A 22,167-nucleotide genomic window follows, 5' to 3' on the forward strand; every position below is an offset into this window, starting at 1 on the left:
TGATTTAGTAGTAGTCTATTTTGTGGCTAAACATATCCACCGTGCCTGGTTAAGGAAACGTGTATTGATAGCGCTTTAGAATTAATGGCCTGATTCACAGAACGTTTTCCTATGGGATTGAGCCATTATAAAACGCTTCTGTGAATCAGGCCCTAAGAGTACCGCACTTGTTACTGCTTTTTGTTATTTAGGTCTACCTTAAAATTGGCAAAACAAATTTCTTTTAAATTGCTAGGAAATGTTATGAAGGAAGTTATATGCTAGCTACGTAGTTTTAAAAGTTTGTCTGATTGTTGATTTTTAATATTTTAGGAGGACAATGAACCTTTGATCATGTATGTGTTCTTTTAGTATAATGTTTAGCAATGCAGAAATAGGAAGAGGAATCTAAATTGTTGAATTCTTGAATTAATGGAAAAAGGATTTTTTATGTAACTAATGTTGTATTTTCCTGATGCTTTACAGCTGAATAAATGATTTATTCATGAATTTAAGATATACAATGTTGTGGGATACACAGAGAGAACACGGACAGCGCCCCATCCCCGAGACGGAGTAGAGTGGGGTGGAGGAATAGAGAAAGTAAAATAAATACTGCTTAACAAATAACAGTAGCTCAACCTCACCATTTAGCTAGTATCAGCACCGCCCCTGGACCCGGCTCATAGACATCCAGCCCTGCAGCGTGCCCACATAGATGCTCCACTCGTGGCTCAGCAAAATATTGAGAAAGCACAGCAGCAAACACTGCACTGGTGGAGCCCTGGGAAGCTGATTGGCGGTTGTAAGGAAGGCAAGTTACCAAAGTAAGACAGACACAAGTGATCACAGTTAGAGGGTGTTTATTGAACTTTATCAGGGGTCTAAACCTAAATGTAAGATGGGAGCCAACTACAACCATCAAATAATAATAATACAGCCCTAGTGGAGTCTAGTCATCTAAAAAGGGCCTATACTAAAAAAAAACGAATGCCAATCCTCACTGCTAAACTATATTGTGGGATAATGTTCACAAAAAGAAAGGAGTGTTCACAAAATAATAAGTCAGGATGTTTAGGCCGTTGGCCTCCCTTCCCCACGTTTTTAGCACAGGACAAGGCGGGTCACTCGAGCACAGCAAACTCTTGGGCTTCTACGGCACGAGATCACAATTCCTTTTACCAACATCAGGGCCTTCTGTACCCAAGTCTCCTTCATTCAAAGTCTCTAGCTTCAGAGGGCTTGATGTACCAGAAACAGCGAAAAATAAGTTCCTTTCCAAATATTCAAACCGGGCGATTCAATCTTCACCTTGGATCCCCCTCAGCTTGGCTCAGATACTTCTTTCACAATGAACCTCCCTCAGTCGCGTTCAGACCAACTTTAATTCGCAGGCATCCCTCAGTCGGGTTCACATTTGCCACAGCTATATCTTCGCGGGTGAGTTACTGTTCACATAGGACCTACTGTTCTTCTGGGCTGAGATCCCCTTTTCCACCATTAGTCCCCCTCAGCCGGGCTCAGACCACTTTTAGTTCACAGGCAACTGAAGACTTTCGAATGTGCACAGGATTCAATTTAACCTGCTGCAGGACCACTCCGATTTCACAGCTCAATATTTCTTAAACGCTCAGGCGGGTACCAAACAAAGACCTTCGAGTGAGCACCCACATGGCGCTGGACCACTCTGTATCTGGTACCTATTTTGGTTTAATTAAGTTCAATTGTATGCAAGTTCTCTTCCTTAATACAATGTTACTGCTTGCAACCTTGAGCATAACTCAATCCAGTCTGCTATCAGCTTCTCCAACTCACTGGCTGTGCTGAACTCGCTGGTGTTGCTTAGCTGTTGGAGTCAAGGACAGTACCACGGTGGCAATCACTTCTCCCCGCTTTGGCTATCAATGCGGGAGGGCCCTGTGTACCTTTGACACACACTACACCGTTCATCAGCTGCAATTCTCGATCTTATGTTTCTTTTCCTTGAGGCATCCTGAAAGTCGCGTGGAAAGTCGCATTTTCTTTTTTGTAAAGTGCAACGGTAACTCCCTCGTCATCCTCTATGGTCTTCCCGCCTTTCTCCTCAGTTCAAACTGCCATCTCGGAATTGCTGCTCCTTCGTGCGTTTTACCTTGCTCAGAATGTGCTTTCGTGCTCCGCCTTTTATCCGTGTGGGGAAGTGTGACAGAAGTCAGGTGTATGTAATTATCAGTAATGGCAGGTATACAGCTCTGGTGTTAGTCCGTTGTTGCTCACAATGAACTGTCCGTGAGAAAGTGTTCATGTCAGAAAAGGGGGCGCGTCGTGTTTCCAGGTATCCAACCTGGTAGGATGGGGAAAAGGTATTATAAGGAAGGGAATATGGCATATCACCCTTCGGTATGCACTTCCACTCCCCAAAAACCTCCCCATCCTGACTGGGCCAGTCTGCATTTGGATGTATTGGAAGTTAGACCAGCCTCTGTGAGGGCTCTCATATTAGTAAAAATATGGAAAAGGTGGTCCTCCAAGGTTTTACTATAAATGACAATATCATCAATATAAGCTGCACAGAAATCGGAGTAGGGCTGTAATATTTTGTCCTTGAGTCGTAGGAAAGTGGCTGAAGTGCTCTGTAACCCAAAAGGGAGAACTTTGAATTGAAATAGTCCTAGGGGCCTTGAGAAAGATGTCTTTTCCTTATCAGGCCCATATACGGGGACCTGCCAGTACATATTTGTTAAGTCTAGGGTGGATAGAAAAGTGATGTTTCCGAGTTTATTTTCATTTATTTGAAAGAAACTACAGTTTATACACAAGGAACAAACTTTTGTTTCAAAAAGAATTCATCTAAATCCGCCAAGAACCAAAAAGAGTAAGGTCCATGGCAAGTTTAACATTCACTCTCTCATTTCTTTACACTAAAAACTTCACAACTCATTGTGTTCATTCATTCCATAATCGCAAGACCATTCAAAAAGTCACGATTTTGACAATGAGGCGCTACATTAGACATCTACTTTCAAGATCATGTCCATGTAGTTCATGATTGCACAGACAAGTTTTATGTTGTTCCCAGAGATACTCCTAGTCCACCACTCATCCATATCTTTATCGAGTGGGGCAAACTTTCCAAGATGTAAAGAACATTGGTTAGCTGTCTGGGTGCATTCAATAAGCAGATGTTTAGAAGTTTCAACACACAATCCACAAAAGCGGCAAAGATTATCTTTTATAGATTTGTCTTTCCTTAGCCAAAGTATTTCTTTTGTTTTCAGGATTTTTGTCTGAAACCTAAAAAATTGTTCGCGATGATGGCGAGATGGACAATGCAACAGATATCGTGCTTGATCATTTAATTTTTTAGGTTCACATCCCAAAGATGTTGTTTATTGCATTGTTTGACGAGTTTCCTGATTTACAATTCAAGCCCAATTATCAAATTTCTTTTTGGCGCATTGAGGGCGGTTTAGAATCTCTTGGTTATTTATGTCAGCTGCCATCAAAAATGACAGTAGCTTGCGAAACCATAGGTTGAGTAGATATTGGTTGTTAGGGGCATACTCATTGGCGAAGATTTGGTATGCTGGTGCCGGTGTCTTTAGAGCCATCTTGCGCATCGTCATAATAGAGTTACAAACCACTCTGCTGTGTAACGAGTTTATGGCTAGTTCGTGTCCCATTTTCGTCATTGATGTTGATTGTGGCAACCTCAACACATGTTGCCAAAAAAGTCCTTCCACCATTTGCCAGGTTTGTTCGCCTATGTTCCACCCTGCCTCAGCACCGAAAGTTATGACTGGAACAACTTTTTGCAAATAGAATCTGAGAACAGGTTCCAATGAAAACTTTCCATAATTCCTATTGATTTTCGCACCTTGACCAGCAAGCATCAACATTTTTGATTTTAGTTCTTTGACCCAATGATATTCGCAGATGGAGCTGTTAAATTCAATCCCTAAATATCTTATGGAATCCACAGAAGCAATGTGGGCATCAGCGACTTTCCATCTAAATGCTTTGTCTTTCTTATTTTTTAAGTTTCCACTGATACAATTTTTGTTTCTTATGTATTTATTGTCAGTTCATTCGCAATCATGTACTCCTGCAGACTTACAAGAAGGCGCTGAAGTCCTATTTGGGTTCTGTCTATCAGCACCAAGTCATCCGCATATATGATGCATTTGATCAGTATACGATTTATCGTTGGCGAGAAGCAAGGAACCGGCTCAAGATTAGCCAACAATAGTTCAAAGAGCTCTGCAGCTAGCGGACAGCCTTGTTTAACACCTTTATGGTTCCAGATGATATTGGATAAGAAGCCACTGTTGTTTAGTCGCACTCTAATAGATGTTTGATCGTGGAGGGCAATAATGGTTCAAGAATGGATTTCGGGCATCGCCATTTTGACAATTTTGCCCAGAGCAGGCCACGGTTCACACTGTCGAATGCCTGTTTCATGTCTATAAAGGCAAAATTAATTTTTCTATTTGCCTTTAGCGTTTCCAGTTTCAAGATGGTCAGAATTAGAAAATCTGCATCCACCCCATCACCTTTCGTGAATCCGGTTTGGCGTATATCCGCAATCTGTGAAACCTCAGCCCAATTTGCAAGTTTTAATCTTAGACTTGACCCAAATATTTTGCTGATCGTATCCAGAATGGCAATTGGGCGATAGTTGTTCCGATCATCCCAATTGCCTCTCTTATGAATTGGTACCACTATAGCAGTAGTCCACGAGTCAGGCAATTTTTTTGACACTGCAATTTTGGTGAATAAGTTCCCAATTAAGTGTGCCCAGTCGGATGTTTTTTGAGGGCTACGTTAGAAATCAGATCAGGTCCGGCAGCACGCAAGTTTTTTAATACATTTTTTTTAAATTATTTGTTTTAGTTTAAAAAAAGCTTTACAAAAATCTCTTTACACAAACAAGCATTTATAAGCCCAGGAAGAAACCAAAGATGACCAGAAATAGCCAAGGGTGACTTAACAAGAACCTAGCTCAGCCCTCATTATGCTCTTACAACTTTTTCAGATCTACAGCACTCAATAGTATAGAGAGTTTTTCCAGAATCTTTTCTATTGTAGCCGTGAGCATAATTTCTTGGCCTGCAATCAGTCTTTCCCAAAACTGATCACACATTAAGCTTTCTTCTTTTGCCACGAATCTTCCGAGCAACTGCGATCTTAATTCCCAAGTACCCTCACACTCCATTAACAGGTGTTTGAGGGATTGATGGCTTGGGGGATTGCAGTGTCTACAGAATACAATAGCTTTGTCACCCTGGTTTCTTATGGCCAATATTCCCCCTGAATGAGCGATATTAAGTCTTAGTCTTAAGAAGTTACTTCTTATAGCTCTGTCTGGGTATTTTTGAAGATAACGCAGAAAAGAACCCAGTTTTCTGTCTACTTTCAGGGAAGAGATTTGGCGGCTTCAGTTTTCTTACTCCGTCCATGGTGACGATTCAGTCCTTTATTTCCAGGAGCTTTTTTACTTTTGATGGATTGTAGATAAGAGTTTCTAACGTTGTCTCAAGGCCAATCAAAATATTTTCCACTGTCCTCTTCAGTCCATTGAGTAGCTTGGATTTTGTTTTTTTGAGATGTTCGTTTACTTCGAAATAAAGAGTGGACTGATCAGCTGTTATTATTTCACGGTACAGGGAAAGAAGTTTCCAATCAGCGCGACTGTCCAAAGAGGTCAATCCTAACTCAAATCTGAGGCTAACTAGTGGAGTGCACATTGAAAGGTTTAGAGATTTTTTCCACAAAGGTCCCTCGATTTTGTCCCAGTTGTAGTCCCAGACCGAGGGCTTTGCTTCTAGCCCATATAAGAGGACCGGAACAGCTTTGGCCATATGATATTTAACAAGCGGACGGAGTGAGAATTTACAAAATTTGCCATTCAGTTTCTTCATTTGGGAGACCATAATTTTGGCTTTGTTCAAAATGACTGTTGACGCTTTGTTCAGAGAAGGGGAAGCTGTGATTTCGTAACCAAGATAGGTCAGTTCTTCCACCCGAGGGACTGCTTTTCCATCCAAAACCCAGTTTCTAGAGCCCAGATTTTTTTTGCCATGTTTAAAGATAAGAATCTTACATTTCAGAGGGTTGATTAACAACCCATTTTGTGTAGCGTAATCCCCTAATCTGCTCAAAAGCCTCTGCAGACCAATCGCCGAGCTGTCTAGCAGAACCAGATCGTCCGCATAAGCCAACCAATGGATTCTCCTCCCATTTAGCCTCGGGCTGGCCATTGCAAAGGACTCCAGAAAATCTCCAACGTCTGATAAGAATAGGTTGAAGAACAGAGGAACTCCAAGACAGCCTTGCCTTAGCACTTTGAAGACCTGTATTTTTTCTGACAGATTGCCCAAGTTATCCAGCCTCACACTGATGGTAGTATACCTGTGAAGCGCCATTAACATTGCAAGTAGAGGAGATGGAATCCCCCAATTATGCAATTTCCGCCATAGGTGTGACCTATCCACTTGATTGAATGCCTAAAACAGGTCAACCCAGGCACCACAGAGGGGGACACCCTCTTTCTCACTGGTGTTTTCACTAAGGAGATTCAGGATGTGCCCATTAAGGCTGGTAGATAGGCCTTTCCTGAATCCTGTTTGATGTTGGGAGAGAATCTATTTGGACTCCACCCACAGAACCAGATCTTTTAGTAGTAGCCGCATAAAAGTTTTACTGTCAATGTCCAGGAGGGCGATGGGGCGATAGTTAGCCGGGCTTAACGGATCGCCCCCCTTGAAAAAAGGAATTACCAGTGCATTCTTCCATGGTGGTGGAAAAGCCCTGTTTTGCAAAATTTCTTTGAAGAGGTAGTATAGCAGTTTAGCCCACATGTTTGGGTTGTCTTTACGGGCCCGATAGGTGAGTCCATTGGGGCCTGCTGCTTTCAATGTTGAAGATGAACGAATGAGCTCCAAGATGTCTTGTTCCTCCAAGATTAGAGACCAGTGAATATCTGATGATAAGATAAAGTCAATGGACCCTGTTTGTTTGAAGTTGTTAGACATATATGCCACCCATGCTTTCTCTGGGACCAGATTACAAAGAGAGTTGTTCTGACCGCTCTCTAATTGGTTCAGAGCCGCCCAGATGTTTCTACAATTGTTTGCATTTAGTAGATAAAGCATTTTCTCTCCGTCTTCTTGGATTTTCTGATATTTATGGTTTTTTGACCAGTTTCTGTAGGTCTGTTTGGCCAACCTTTGATCTTCTTTACATGAGATTGGATCATTTTGTCCCTTTTTTATGCAACAGGGGGGTTTCTCGTAAACTTCTTTTTTCCTTTGTGTCTCTACATCAAAGGCGTGCAGATGATCTTGTTTGTTCCCAGCTTTTATTTCGCTTGCTGGACAAATGGACCAAATGAAATTTCCAAATTCCTCTGGATGAAGTTCATCTTGCCATATTGAAGGAGGGACTTCCTCTAGAAGTTTGTTCAGTGTTTTTCCACCCTGTTTGTATTTTACTACTCTCAGTTTTCCTTTTTGACTTTCGATTGTCTGCAGGCTTTTAGAATGCCTAGGCTTCTGTATGTCAGGAAATAGAAGTTGTAAGCTTGCGTGGTCACTTCCCCCCTTCCAAATTAGGGACAATTCTGGGCAGAGAACAGAGAGACCGGGAAAAACAAAGAAATAGTTTTTAATACATTTATGGCTCTGACAATCTCATCATGCAGCATCTCAACGTCCAACTGAATATCGTCAGCAATAGTCATTGAACACGTCGCAATTTCAGACTTTTGGGATACCATTGAAAAGTGCATATCCCATGCATCTCCTGAAATTGTATTTATCAACATTGGAGTGCATTTTGAGAGGTCCATATTCAAGATCCGCCAAATTTCGCATGTATTTCTTGTCAGAAGTAGATGGAACATTTGCTCAGCCTGGTCCTGATCAATGCCAATAGCATGTGATTTTGACCAATTTCGATAGAGCGCAAGTCTTAATTTTATTGCGTCTTGCACTTCTGATCTTGGAAGGCATTTTCTTATTACTCTTAGATCTTTACGCAGTGCCTTTTTAGCTTCATCTAACACCTTGCTGTAAAGATGTCGATGAGACCGCCCACAGTACGTAGATGATTTTGCAGCAGTGATGTTTCAGAGTTTACCAATTAGGTCATTGATGCGTGGCATGGGAAAGGCATCGAAGTTGGAAATCGGATTAAATTAACGGAAATCTATGCAAAACCTCCAGGAATAGTCAGGTTTGGTGACCAATACGATAGGGGAAGACGATGGGCTCAAAGTAGGCTCGATAATATTTGCTCTTAACATCTTATTCACTTCCTCAACCACTATCTGTTTGCGGGCTTCCGGCAGTCTATACGATTTTAGATTAACCACTTTTCCATTAGGTGTTCTAATACAGTGGTAGGTGCCTTTTTACTCTTCCTGGTTTTTCTGAGAATACATCGGGAAATTATGTGAATACATCTTTTAGATGTTCTTGTTGTTGAATAGTTAGCTCTGGAGTAATTAATTCAAAGTTGTCTATTTGTTTTGGAACCAAACAGGATAGTTTTGCGGCATGGGTGGCTGACAGGTTCTCCTTCCACTCTTTTAAGAGATTTACATGATACAGATGGACCTTCTGTTTCCTGTCCGGTTGGGTTACCTTATAAGTACAGGCCCCTGTTCGTTCAAATACTTCATATGGGCCATGCCACTTAGAGACAAGCTTGTTTTCCGAGGTGGGTAGGGGGACTAGTATTTTTTGTTCTGTAGAAAACAATCTTAAGCTCACCTTCTTGTTCTAAGTGGATATTTATTGGATCTGGGCTTTTTCCATATGGGTACAGACTAGATCTCGAACAAGTCCCATATGCTCCCGCAATCTGGTAGTGGTTTGCAAGAGGGGAATGGGTGCCTCTTCCCGTTCTTCCGAGGTTTCCCAGAGCATGTCTAGGACACCTCTAGGGTCTTTGCCATAAAGTAGTTCAAAAGGTGAGAATTCAGTCGAGGACTGCGGGGTTTTCCTTACTGCAAATAGTGCCCAGGGGATCATTCGGTCCCAGTCCTTCCCGTCTTTATCTACTAACTTTCTTAGGATCAATTTAAGTGTCTTATTGAATTTTTATACCAAACCATCTGTTTGGGGATGGCACACATACGTTCGTAAGGTGGTAATATGGAGTAGCTCTTTGACTTCCGCCATGAGCTTGCTCATGAAATTTGAACCTTGATCTGTCAGTATTTCCTTAGGAAAGCCAACCCTGGAAAAATATGCTAGGAGTGTTACGCTCACCTGGCTCCCACAGAGGTGTCGATCTGAACTGGACAGCTGCGGTCTCCACCAATGTGACGCGTAGGGCCGAGATGACGGACTGGACTGGCCCACCTAGCTTTGTTTGCTTGGCCAGTAGGAATATTCTTCTGTAAATGGAGAAAGGGAATTAACCACCCGTGGGGTTGAGCGTAAATCCCCCCACCCCCGCTGTTCTCCCCACAGATCACCTTTGATGTCCCCTCTTATAGTTTCACCTGATGGTTTGAAAAGATGAGCACTCCATCCTGCATTGAGCGCAGGGGCGCGTTGATAACCAGTTGCTTCACTGGCTCGAAGGAATTGGTGAGTTCTAGAACAATATTGACTCCGAAAAGTATGTAGTTCGTAAGAGTTCACATGTCTGACTTTCACTCTTGTCCGATTCCTTGCAGTTTGCAGCTTGACCCCAGCGAAGAGTTCCTCGTGGTAGCTGACTAAGTTCAGGTAAGGATTTGGCTTATCCTACACAGTTCAATAAAATAAGGGCAGAATGTAACCTGTCGCTTGCTCCCTTATTCAGGTGTGGAGAGAAAATATGAAGTTCGGGGAATAATGTCTCCGGCGGCAAAATTAGGTAAGTCTATTGTGGTGAGAAGAGTTCCCCTTGTTTGTCCCTTCGTCTCACCTTGTTGTCCTTTTGTTCCCCTTGGGGCCGGGGTACGGCGAGGATGCAATGGAGACTGCGCTGACCCGTGAAGAGGAATAGTACCCCCAGCAGTAATCAGGTAAGTCTATGGGGGTAGTTACTATTGCCTCTGTTTATTCCCTTGGCTCACCTTTGCTGTTCTTGTGTTCCCCTTAGGTGCCAGAGTGCGGCGGGAACGTGTAGAAGGATGCAGTGGATCGTGAGGATGCTGCGAAGGCTGGTGAGTTCAGCGCAGCGCTGCAGCAGGCAAGGCGGCACGCGTAAAATGCTTCTTTCTTCCAGCTCGATGGCGCGGTGGATCTGGAATTCAGGTAAGGATCGAAGGTTTTTGCTCTTATTCTAACCTCTTCTCCTTCTGTTCCTCCCTTTTTCTAGAAGTACATTAGGCTTTGCGGAAGCTGATGATAAGGATGGGGTCTGGTGGCTTGGTTAGTCTTGTCCCTAGTTGCACTGGCTTCAAAAGTGATACATGAAAGACGGGGTGAATTTCCATATTAGCAGGTAAGTCCACCTTGACGGCCACCGGGTTGATAACGGCCTTAATAGAGTAAGGTCCCAAATATCTAGGGTTAAAGGTCTGCGTTCCCTTGAGAGGTATGTGTTTTGTGGCCAACCATACTTGGTCCCCTATCTGGTACTGTGGAGTGTCACTTATATGCCGATATGCATCTTTCTTATATTTCTCCTTCACCTGTTTTAAATGTGCAGTTGCCTCCTTAAAGGCTTGTGTAATCGTAGCGTGTAAATGGTCCACTGCGGGCATTTCTAAGTGTTGGGGTGAGTCAAGGTCTGAGGTTCGAGGGTGGTGCCCACATAGGGTATAAAAGGGGCTTTGTCCAGTTCCAGAATGTACTGAATTATTGTATGCATATTCGGCGATCCAAAGAATGTCCTTCCAATTACTCTCAGTCTGATGTAACATACAACGCAGGTATTGTTCAGGAGTCTGGTTGGTCCTCTCCGTTTGACCATCGGTCTGGGGGTGGTGACTGGTCGATAATCTCACGTCGATTTGCACCAATTGACAACATTTCTTCCAGAAATGTGAAATGAATTGACTGCCCCGGTCAGAGACCAACACGGATGGAAATCCATGTATGCGAACAATGTTTTCGAGGAATTCTTTGGCCAGGATTGAGGCTGAAGGTAGTCCTTTTAAAGGAATAAAATGGGCAATCTTGGAAAAAAGATCCACAATAACTAGAATGGTGTTCAACCCATTACAAGGACGTAGATCGGTAATAAAGTCTAACGATAAGGTGTGCCATGGTGTAGGCGGAATGTCTAAAGGTTGTAAGAGTCTAGCTGTTTTTTTCTTTTGACTTTTGTTTTGGGCGCAAATGCCACAAGAGATCACAAATGATTTAATATCCTTTCGCCAGGTGGGCCACCAGAATTGTCTTTTCATTTTAGCTTCTGTTTTTGCAATGCCTGGGTGCCCCTCCATTAGGGTATCATGATAACGGGAAATGACTAGCTCTTGTAGTTCCTTGTGTGGCAGAAATAGCCGCCCTTGGTAATAAGGCAGATCATTGGTGACAGAGTAGTCCGAGTCCTGCAGGGCTGTAGGATCAAAGAGTTGCTGGATCTTTACCTGAATGTCCTCTAGTGTCTGTAGAGTAGTCATGCCAAGAATCCTTTGTTCGGAAATTATAGGTACTGGTTCTGGGTTCACTTCTGCCTCTCCCATCCCTATTCGGGATAAGGCGTCTGCTTTACCATTCTTACAACTTGGTTGATAGGTTATCACGAAATCGAACTCGGCAAAGAACAATGCCCATCGGAGTTGACGTGACGATTGGGCCTTGGCTGTTTTTAAATACTGTAAATTCCGGTGATCGGTGATCACAGCAATGGTATGACTGGCACCGAGAAGATAGTGCCGCCAAGCCTTCAAGGCGGATTTGATGGCTAATAACTCCTTGTCGGTAACCGCATAGTTTAACTCGGGTGCCGAGAACTTTCTGGACCAAAATGCTACTGAGTGAAGCTGGCCAGTTTCAGGGTCCTTTTGAGACAGGACAGCTCCCATGGCTAGACTGGATGCATCAGTTTCCACTATGTATGGAAGTTCAGGGAGCGGGTGCTTTAACACAGGTGCAGACGTGAATTTCGCTTTCAGCTCTTGGAAGGCATTTTCAGCTTCTTCAGTCCACATAAAGCGTTTATTTTTTCGCAAGAGTGCTGTGATGGGATGTATGACATGTGAAAAATCTGGGATGAATCTGAGGTAGAAATTGGCAAAGCCGAGCATGCTTTGTACTCTTTTAACTGAACTTGGTGATGGCCACTTAAGGATTGCGTCCACCTTTCGTGAGTCCATTCGGACTCCCTTTGGGGTCAGGATAAATCCAAGGAATTCAACTTCTGTGGCATGAAAAACACATTTTTCTAGTTTTGCATATAGTTTGTGCTGGCGCAATTTCTCAAGGACTGCTCGGACGTGCTTCACATGGTCAGATTCTGAAGAGGAGTATACTAGAATATCATCGATATACACGACAACACAAAAGTCAATGAGTTCACGAAGGACATCGTTCATGAAGTATTGGAAGGCTGCTGGTACATTGCACAACCCGAAAGGCATCACCTGGTATTCGAATAACCCATACTTAGTGCGGAAAACAGTCTTCCATTCGACGCCCTCTTTTACACGTACCAGATGGTATGCCCCCCGGAGATCTAATTTAGTGTATATACAAGCATCCTTCACTTGGTCTAGTAGTTCAGGGATCAGAGGCAACGGGTATCGGTTCTTAACAGTTATCTGGTTCAATGCGCGGTAGTCTATGCACATTCTGAGGTCACCTTCCTTTTTGGGCACGAAGAACAAAGCTGAAGATGCAGGGGACTTGGATGGGCGAATAAAGCCATTGGCAAGGTACTGGTCTAAGTATTATCGTAGGTGAAGGTTCTCAGGTTCCGTAAGGGCATAGATCCTGCTACAAGGGGGTTGTGCACCGGGTATGAGATCGATTTGACAATCGTACGATCTGTGAGGAGGTAAGGTGTTTGCCTGTTCCTTTTGGAAGACATCCTGGAATTCTTGGTATTCTGGAGGTAGTTGCATGACTGCTGTGGTTACTGTGGCCAGGCCTGCGTTCTGATTTTTCTTTGGGTAACAGGTTTGTGCACAATCCGGGAAGGTTATTCTCTTCTCTCGCCAATCAATACAAGGATTATGTGTTTCCAACCAAGGTATCCCCAGTTTTATTTGGAACTGTGGGGCTTTGATTAGATCAAAAACAATAGTCTCTCGATGCCCATCCTGACCCAATAGTGTCATCTCTGCGGTGGAATGAGTTACAGGCCCAGAGGCAATTTCATTTCCATCGACTGTGGTGACATCTGAGGTGGTTTTTTGGCAGAGAGGTAGATTCATCCTGGAAGCCAATTCATAGTCCACATAGTTTCCTATGGCCCCGCTATCAATGTATGCCCTTACTGCGTGCATATGCGATGGCTGCCCTGGATCTACGAGGACCATTGGTATGATGAAATGCGAGGTCTGAGTATCCTTCTTCAAGCTCGGCAAGCGGACCTCTACGCGTGTCGGGCGTGGTCGTTTCCCGAGTCTGACTCCATATGGCTTTTATCAGCAGCTCCTACCACCTTCTGTGGTGGTTTTACAGGGCAATCCTGTAGAAAATGTGCAGAAGTTCCACAATATAGACACAATTGCATTTGCCGCCTCCTTTCTCTTACCTTCTGGGCTAAGGGTCCTTTAACCCCTCCGATTTGCATGGGTTCTGAAGCATCTGCTCCTTTGGGGTTAGCGTGGGTTTTGATCAACACCCAATTCTCAAACTTGGCTAGATCAGCCTTTCTGTTCTGAAGTCTGTGATCTAACTGGACCACTAAGTCTATATATTCAGCGCAGTCTTGAGGTGGGTTCACGACTTGAGCCAAGACATCCTTGAGTTCTCCTCGAAGTCCTCGATGAAATAACGTGATTCGTTTTACCTCAGGCCATCCAGTTTCCACTATAAACCTATTAATGGTCGCGATGCAGGATAGAAGGTCCTGGTTACCCTGTTGTAGGGATAAAAGTTCGTTATCCAGGGCCTGTCCTTGGGAGCGCCGGGCAAATAGTCTTTCCATTCTAGTTTGAAAGCCCTGAAAATCCCGAAGAATTGGGTCATCCTGAGTGACTAGTGGAATTGACCAATCAGCTGCACTGCCACTGAGATATGACAATACAAAGGCTAACTTTCTTCCAGCTCGAAGGCGCGGTGGATCCGGAATTCAGGTAAGGATCGAAGGTTTTGCTCTTATCCCTTTTTCTAGGAGCTGCAGACTCGAGGCGGGCGTGGCAGAAGACTGGATGCAGGCTTGCAGACACGGTGAGCATTACTCTGCTGGATGCAGAATAACGCGAAGCGTGTGCTGCTCTTCGGGCGTGGTTTAAATAGCCTCCAAAGTAGTCCCAGGTAAGTATTCCTCCCCAGCCCCACCCAAGTAAAAAATAGTCCCTAGGTAAAATAGTCCTTCCAAGCCTCTTTTGGCTTGGAGCTCTGCAGCATGGTCTGCATCAGGTAAGCTTGCAGCATGGTCTGCATCAGGTAAGTTCTACTCTATGAGCCTGGCGCCATAGGCGCCAGGACTGACTCTCCATATGAGCCTGGCGCCATAGGCACCAGGACCGTACCCAAACAGCCCCTAGCAGGGGTTTTTGGGCTTGCTCAAAATAACTTGATGCCTGCTTCCGGGGTTGCTGGACCTGGTCTGGTTTCCCAGGGGTAGGCATCATGACAAGGAGGTGTTTGAGAATTTTCTGGGTGGTATTATTCCGAATAGGGAATGCTTCGGGGTACCTGGTTGCGTAGTCAGCAAACACAAGGACATATTTGTTGCCCAGTCTAGATGTTTCTAGAGGCCCAATGATGTCCATCCCATATCTTGAAAAATGGACTTCTATGATTGGTAAAGGATTCAGAGGTTTAGGTAATGAATGGGGTGTGAGTGCTGTTTTTTTTTTACATATTTCACACATCTGAATAAAGGACTTTATATCAGCGTCAAACCTCCCACTGATATGTGCCTGGGTTTTGGATTGTCCTAAATGTCCCCCGGTCAGATGGGAATGCACAATCTCTAGGACAACCTTTCGTTGGGTCTCAGGGATTACTAATTGTGTTTTTCCTAAGCCTTCTGTACATGTTTCTTTTTCTTTTTTATATAGCAAAGAAGAAGAAAGAGCTCCCCTTCTCTATACCTTCTCCTTCTGGAAAAAAAGCTTCAGTGAGGGCAGGGTCATTTTGCTGGGAAAAGGCTAGGTTGGGCTAGATGGTAGGCTCCTCTCCCTTTCTCTCTCCGATGTTAGAAGGTTCATCAGCTTCCGCAAAGCCTAATGTACTTCTTTCTGTTTTGTCTGGTTCACTTCCTTTAAAATGAGGAAATAGAGCCTTTTCCAGAATTGCTTGAGCAATTTGGTCCCCACTACATACTTCAAATGGGATTTCACCATGATTCTGTAAGACAACCTTTACATCTCCCCGGAAGTCCGGATCGATGACACCTGCTAGAACGTCTTTACCGAACTTCCAAGCTAGGCCAGATTTGGGGCCAACCTTATGTAACACCCCAGAGGGGGTATTAAAACCAAATCTGTAGGAATCATTCCTCTTTTCCCAGGGGGGATAATAGCTTCTCTGCTGGTACACATATCGATGCATATTGATTCTTTCGTGGCAAGAGAAGGGGTTGAAGCTCTATGACTAAGCTTCTGAAATTATAGGGTCACATCCCACACCTGACACCATATGTAAGAAAGGCATGGTATCAAAGTAAGACAAACACAACTGATCAAGGGTGTTTATTGAACTTAATCATGGGTGTGAAAAGTGGCTATTTAAACCTAAATCTAAGATGGGAGCAAGCTACGACCATCAAATAATAATAATACAGTTCTAGTGGAGTCTAGTCAAATAAAAAGGGCCTATACTAAAAGAATACTATTGCCTATCCTTACCACTAAGCTACATAGTGTGGGATAATGTTCACAAAAAGAAAGAAGTGTTCACAAAATAGTAAATCAGGGTGTTTATGGTGTTGGCCACCCTTCCCCACGTTTTTAGCACAGGACAAGCAGGTCCCTCGAGCACAGTACACTCTTGGGCTTCTTCGGGACAAGGTCACAGTTCCATTTACCACATCAGGGCCTTCTGTGCCCAAGTCTCTTTCATGCAAAGTCTCTTGCTTCAGAGGGCCTGATGCACCAGAAACAATGAAAACATTTTCCTTTCCAAATAATCTAACCGGGCAGTTCAATGTTCACCCTGAATCCCCCTCAGCCAGGCTCAGATCCTTCTATCACAATTAGCCTCCCTCAGTCGAGTTCAGACCAACTTTAATTTGCAGTCAGCTTCACATTTGCAACATCAATATATTCGCAGGTGAGTTACTGTATACCTAGGATCCCCCTCATCCGGGCTCATATCCCCTTTTACACCATTAGTCCACCTGAGCCGGGCTCAGACCAATTTTAGTTCACAGGCAAAAAAAGACTTTCAAATGTGCACAGGATTCAACTTACCCCCGCTGCAGGACCATTTCGATTTCACAGTTAAATCATTCTTAGATGCTCAGGGAGGTACCAAACAGAGACCTTCGAGTAAGCACCCACGTGGCGCCGGACCACTCTGTATCTGGTACCTATCTTGTTTCCATTAAGTTCAATCGTATACAAGTTCTCTTTCTTCATACAATGATGCCACTTGCAATCTTAAGCATACCGCAATCCGGTCTGCTATCCGGCTCTCCAAGTCACTGACTGTGCTGAACTCGCTGGCCTTGCTACAGTGGCAATCTCTTCTCTCTGCCTTGGCTATCAATGCGGGAGGGCCCTGTGTACCTTTGACACACAATACACCGTTCGTCAGATGCAATTTCCGGTCTTATGTTTCTTTTCCGTGAGGCAGCCTTTCTGAAAAAGGGCAAGGGTAACTGCCTCCTTGTCGCCCTCTCTGGTCTCGCTGCCTTTTTAATGCCATCTCGGAATTGCTGCTCCCTCGTGTGTTTTGCCTTGCTCAGAGTGAGCTTTCGAGCTCCGCCTTTTATCCATGTGAGGAAGTGTGATGGAAGTCAGGTGTATGTAATTATCAGTAATTGCCTGACTCTGTCTGACCCTTGTGTTGGGACAGGTCAAGTATATGGTTCTGGTATTAGTCCATTGTTGCTCACTATGACTGTCTGTGAGAAAGTGTTTGTGTTGGAAAAGGGAGGTGGGGGGTGGGATGAGTTTCCAGGTATCCTACCTGGTAGGATGGGAAGAAGGTGTTATAAGGAAGAAGGAAGGGGATACCGCGTCTCCCCTTTGGTTTCCCACTTCGACTCCCCGAAGAACCCCCATCCAGGTGATCCTCCCGCACTGGTCCACTCCCAGGATGACAGATCCCCGGGGACTAGCGGGTGAGACACCTTTAGGTTTCTCACCTGGTACACCGCTCAAGAGGCTGGCAAGCTGGATAAAATGAGGTTAGAGGATGGGATCCCACAACCCAGAAACGTTAAGCCGCACTGTGCATGTAAGCCGTCTCCGATAGCCACTGTCTCATCATGTTTTTCAGGATCAAGACGAGGAGAGAAAAATTGGAGATGGTGGAGTAGTGCAAGGATTAGGAAGGATAATAGGAGAAGAAAGGGAGTGAGAAGGACGATGAAAAGATTAGGGGCGAGTGGACTGGAAGTAGAAGGAAGAGGGGAGGTAAAAGAGAGAGTAAGAGTGGAGGAGGTTGGACAGAAATTGCTGAAGCAGAAGGAGGAGGAGATGTGAAAAGAGAGAATGGACTGTCCTTTGCAAATTACGAGCCTGCAAGGTGTAAGCCAGCCCTGGTCCTCCATACAATACATGTTACTGGCCACTGAGCACCGATCATGCAGCTCTCACCTGATGGGGTGGCGTTCACCCCAGACCAGACGCCACTTCTCCCAATAGCAGATGTTGCAGCTCAGTGAAGAAAGCATAATTCAGTCTTATCCGCCTCAGGGACGGCCAACAGAGCCAACAACAGCACGGTCCATATATAACAAATGCACAGCAAAAAGTGTATGTATTATTGCATACAACTTTCTTTGCCTTTGAATGGGATATAAACAGGAATGTGATTTAAGGAGTGTGGTACATTGGTAAAAGAACGTCTTCCAGCAGACATTTAAATGCCAGTTGGTAATTGTTTGCTTATTATATTAGGAACATTGAAAAATACCAATTTCACTCTCACTTACCTTGCATTTGTCATTAAGTACAAGCTGAGGCAAAGTTCCTGGGGGCAGTAGGCTAGCTTGTCCCTGGTGTGGTCTGACTCTGGTCTTTGTCCGAGTTTTCTTGGCATGCAACTTTTTGACCCTTCTCTTCCACCTCTTCCTCTTCCACTGCTCATCATCGTCCAAATACTCTGCTTCCGGGTCCTCAATCCAATCAGGAACAAGGTGCCTCTGAATAAGAACACAGGAAGTGAGAAAAAGAGCAATAAAGAACAAAGGTCACTGCAAAATGGCCAACTGCCCACCTCCTCCCACAGCCTCAACAATTGCAAGCATGAAAGGAAGTGTCTGAAACTTAGTGAACATTTTTTGGTCGAATTAAATGGTAGGACTGTAGGCGATGACTCTCCTCAGAGGACATTTGCGAGAAGTTAATACTCATTCATTATAGACTGTATATTCATTGAAGGCCACCTTTTCAACCGGGTGGTGGAATTTGGTGGAGAGGATAGAAGGGAGAGTGACTATTTCCCGATGACTCTAGGCCTAATATTGACAGGGCACCATCATTCAAACCACAGGCAAGGGCAGAAAGATAGTTTGTCGAAAAAGGCTGAATAAGCTTAAAATGAATGGCTGTTTCAGCTCTGGAGAAATACTTGAGTGCCACAAGCTGCTACTGAAAATAGGGAACAAAGCAGATTAAACTCTTTTAGCTTTTAAAGGACTCACTGATGTGAGCCACAAAGAAAGAAATAACGTAGTCAAAAGACAGAGCAGACAGGGCCATAGCATAAAAACCAGTGCACCCTGGTTTGACCTGAAGTGCAGAGCCTGCAAGAGTCAAATATTTCTGGCATTCAAGGACAACTCTTTATCAGCAGGAGCAAGGTACAGGCCAAAGAGAGAATACAAGAAGTTTTTAAAACAAAAGGAAAAAGCTGCCATCACAAAACAATGGGTTATACTCGCCCAGGCAATAAACAATAATGACCATTGGCTGTTCTGGAAACTTGCATCCAAGGGTGGGGAAAACCAGGGAACGAACAGGGAGGATCTATAGGAGAAGACAGATGGGTGACACACTTTAAAAACATCTTCAACAAAGAAGGGGGTGGAGTCCCAGTGCTAAAAATGCTGGCTCGAATAACAAAATTAACTTGACTGAGGTGGAAATTACAAGGGCCATTTAACAGGTTAAATCTGGAAAAGCAGAGGGCCCAGATGGACTACCCTCAGAGGTATTTGTGGGTCACAGTGAATGGCGGGCCCCTATCCTCTCAAATCTTTTTGAAACTATTGAGGGGCCTGGGAGGATCCCAAGCAAGTGGTAGTGCGGGATTATAGTCCAGATATTTAAGAAAGATAACTCAGACGACCCCAATTTCTACCGCCCTATTAAACTCCTGGACATCACAGCAAAGATTTATGCTAAATGCATTTTGGCCAGGTTAGAAGAATGGTAGCGGAGAACAATACCATGGGTCACCTACAGGCGGGGTTTACGAGTGTTTTTTCCACACTGGACCACTGTTTTATCGTGTCACTAATCACTAATAAATACTGTAAGCTGCGTGGAGGGGTTGTGTTTGCTGCCTTTTTAGATATGGAAAACGTGTTTGAGAGGATTGACAGGGGCATATTGTGAAAGAAACTGTCAGCACTGGGAATACCAGCAGATTTGCTCAGGCTTGTGCAAATACGCCATGATCAAACCACGATTTCAGTCAGACATGGGGAATAGGGGACAAAACAGAATTCTTTGACTAAAACGGGGTAAAACAAGGCTGCCCCCTGGCACTGCTTCTTTTTATTCTTTTAGGGTGGATATTGACCCTGCGAAGTATAACAGCAGGGTATGCCCACCTAGGCTGGGAGAAAGGGAATTCAGCCCTTTGCTCTATGCCGAAAACACTGTCATTCTGCCCCTTTGATGCTGTTTTAGATGGATTAAGTTATATTTATTGATATTTTAATACATTTTAAAAAAAAATGTTATTTTTCATTTATAACACGCTTAATACCAGCAAGTAGTTTCTAATCGTGGGATCGTGATTCGAACCTGTGATGCTGCGTGTCGTCTTGCTTTCAAGACATGCATGTTGCCCCTGAGCTATTCTTCCTCCCCTTGTTTTACTCTGTAATGTGTGTTTTTAACCCAAGGATCCGTGACAGCCTTGGTCCACATTGAATGCAATAAGTGCCCCTTCGAAGAGGATCTTGCAATGAGACCGACTTTTTATTGGTTTAGGATCTGGGGGAATCCAACATTGGGTACATTTTGCAAGGCCCTCATTCAGGTGATGGAGTTGGAAGTGGGGAGGTGTCTCCCGTGGTTTACTCATGTCAAGAACTCTCTGGCGATTCTAGAACTCAAACGTTACTAGATGAACCCCCCTTCGACTACTAGATCTGCGATACTACAGTTGAAAAAGATGGAGTAATTTGGTGACCCCACACTTGTGCGCTCAATGCCTGTGATTAGTCATTCAAAAAATAAATCTAATTCCTTGTTGCTTAGAACTGATTTTAACAGATGCTGACAATGCCACGTATTTCCAAAACAAAATAATATTAACATGGACAAATAGATTGGCGCAGTGACACTTGGCAACAACATCAAACCCTTTTTTATCATTTTAGAGTTAAAGCCTGGGCAACTTTGAAGGCTAATAACATGAAAGGAGGATGTATGACCTTATCCAGGGGACTGGATTATTTAGCTTTTAAACAGAGAATGGGGCATGAACCCTACCTAGATGTAATTGCCCCAAATTATGCCCGGGGCTTGTATATTGAATTTAGATTGGGTTATTTGAGGGTACGGGAACATACAAGTAAATGGAATGATTCAACGGGGAGTAATTGCCTATTATGTGGTGCATTCGCGCTTTCTGTTTATATGCAAAGGGTTGAAAGACCGAAGAATAAAATACCTTAAAAACTGCTTGTTTTGCACAAAATACGCACTTTAAGTGTTGCCAAACAATTGGTTAGACAATCTAAGGATTTAGTAGTAGTCTATTTTGTGGCTAAACATATCCACCGTGCCTGGATAAGGAAACATGTATTGATAGCGCTTTAGAATTAATGGCCTGATTCACAGAACGTTTTCCTATGGGATTGCGCCATTATAAAACGCTTCTGTGAATCAAGCCCTAAGAGTACCGCACTTGATACTGCTTTTTGTTATTTAGGTCTACCTTAAAATTGGCAAAACATTTTTTTTTTAAATTGCTAGGAAATGTTATGAAGGAAGTTATATGCTAGCTACGTAGTTTTAAAAGTTTGTCTGATTGTTGATTTTTAATATTTTAGGACGACAATGAACCTTTGATCATGTATGTGTTCTTTCACTATAATGTTTAGCAATGCAGAAATAGGGAGAGGAATCTAAATTGTTGAATTCTTGAATTGATGGAAAAAGGTTATGTAACTAATGTTGTATTTTCCTGATACTTTATAGTTGAATAAAGGATTTATTCATGAATTTAAGATATACAATATTGTGGGATACACAGAGAGAACACTGACAGTGCCCCCCACCACCCCCGAGAGGGAGTAGAGCGGGGTGGGGGGAATAGAGAAATTAAAATAAAGACAGCTTAACAAATAACAGTAGCTCAAACCGCCAACCTCGCCATTTAGCTATTATCAGCACCACCCCTGGACTCGGCTTTTAGACATCCAGCCCTGCAGCGTGCCCACATAGATGCTCCACTCGTGGCTCAGCAAAAAATTGAGAAAGCACAGCAGCAGACACTGCATGGGTGGAGCCCTGGGAAGCTGATTGGCGGTTGTAAGGAAGGCATGTTATCAAAGTAAGACAGACACAAGTGATCACAGTTCAAGGGTATTTATTGAACTTTATCAGGGGTCTAAACCTAAATGTAAGATGGAAGCCAACTACGACCATCAAATAATAATAATACAGTCCTAGTGGAGTCTAGTCAACTAAAAAGGGCCTATACTAAAAAAAAAACTAATGCCAATCCTCACTGCTAAGCTATAGTGTGGGATAATGTTCACAAAAAGAAAGAAGTGTTCACAAAATAATAAGTC

General features: G+C 43.7%; 1 protein-coding gene across 1 annotated transcript in view; it reads right to left on the reverse strand.

Annotated features, from left to right (window-relative positions):
- Positions 1-22,167, reverse strand: part of LOC138568750 (uncharacterized) — an 810,508-nt gene that overhangs the window by 377,669 nt on the left and 410,672 nt on the right. The window contains exon 6 of the mRNA XM_069646535.1: positions 18,127-18,336. Within this exon, the coding sequence (XP_069502636.1) occupies positions 18,127-18,336 (210 nt within the window). The remainder of the gene's footprint in view (positions 1-18,126; positions 18,337-22,167) is intronic.

The sequence above is a fragment of the Ambystoma mexicanum genome, chromosome 2q (genome assembly GCF_040938575.1).
Source record: "Ambystoma mexicanum isolate Mex_15411 chromosome 2q, UKY_AmexF1_1, whole genome shotgun sequence".
Classification (NCBI taxonomy): Eukaryota; Metazoa; Chordata; class Amphibia; order Caudata; family Ambystomatidae; genus Ambystoma; species Ambystoma mexicanum.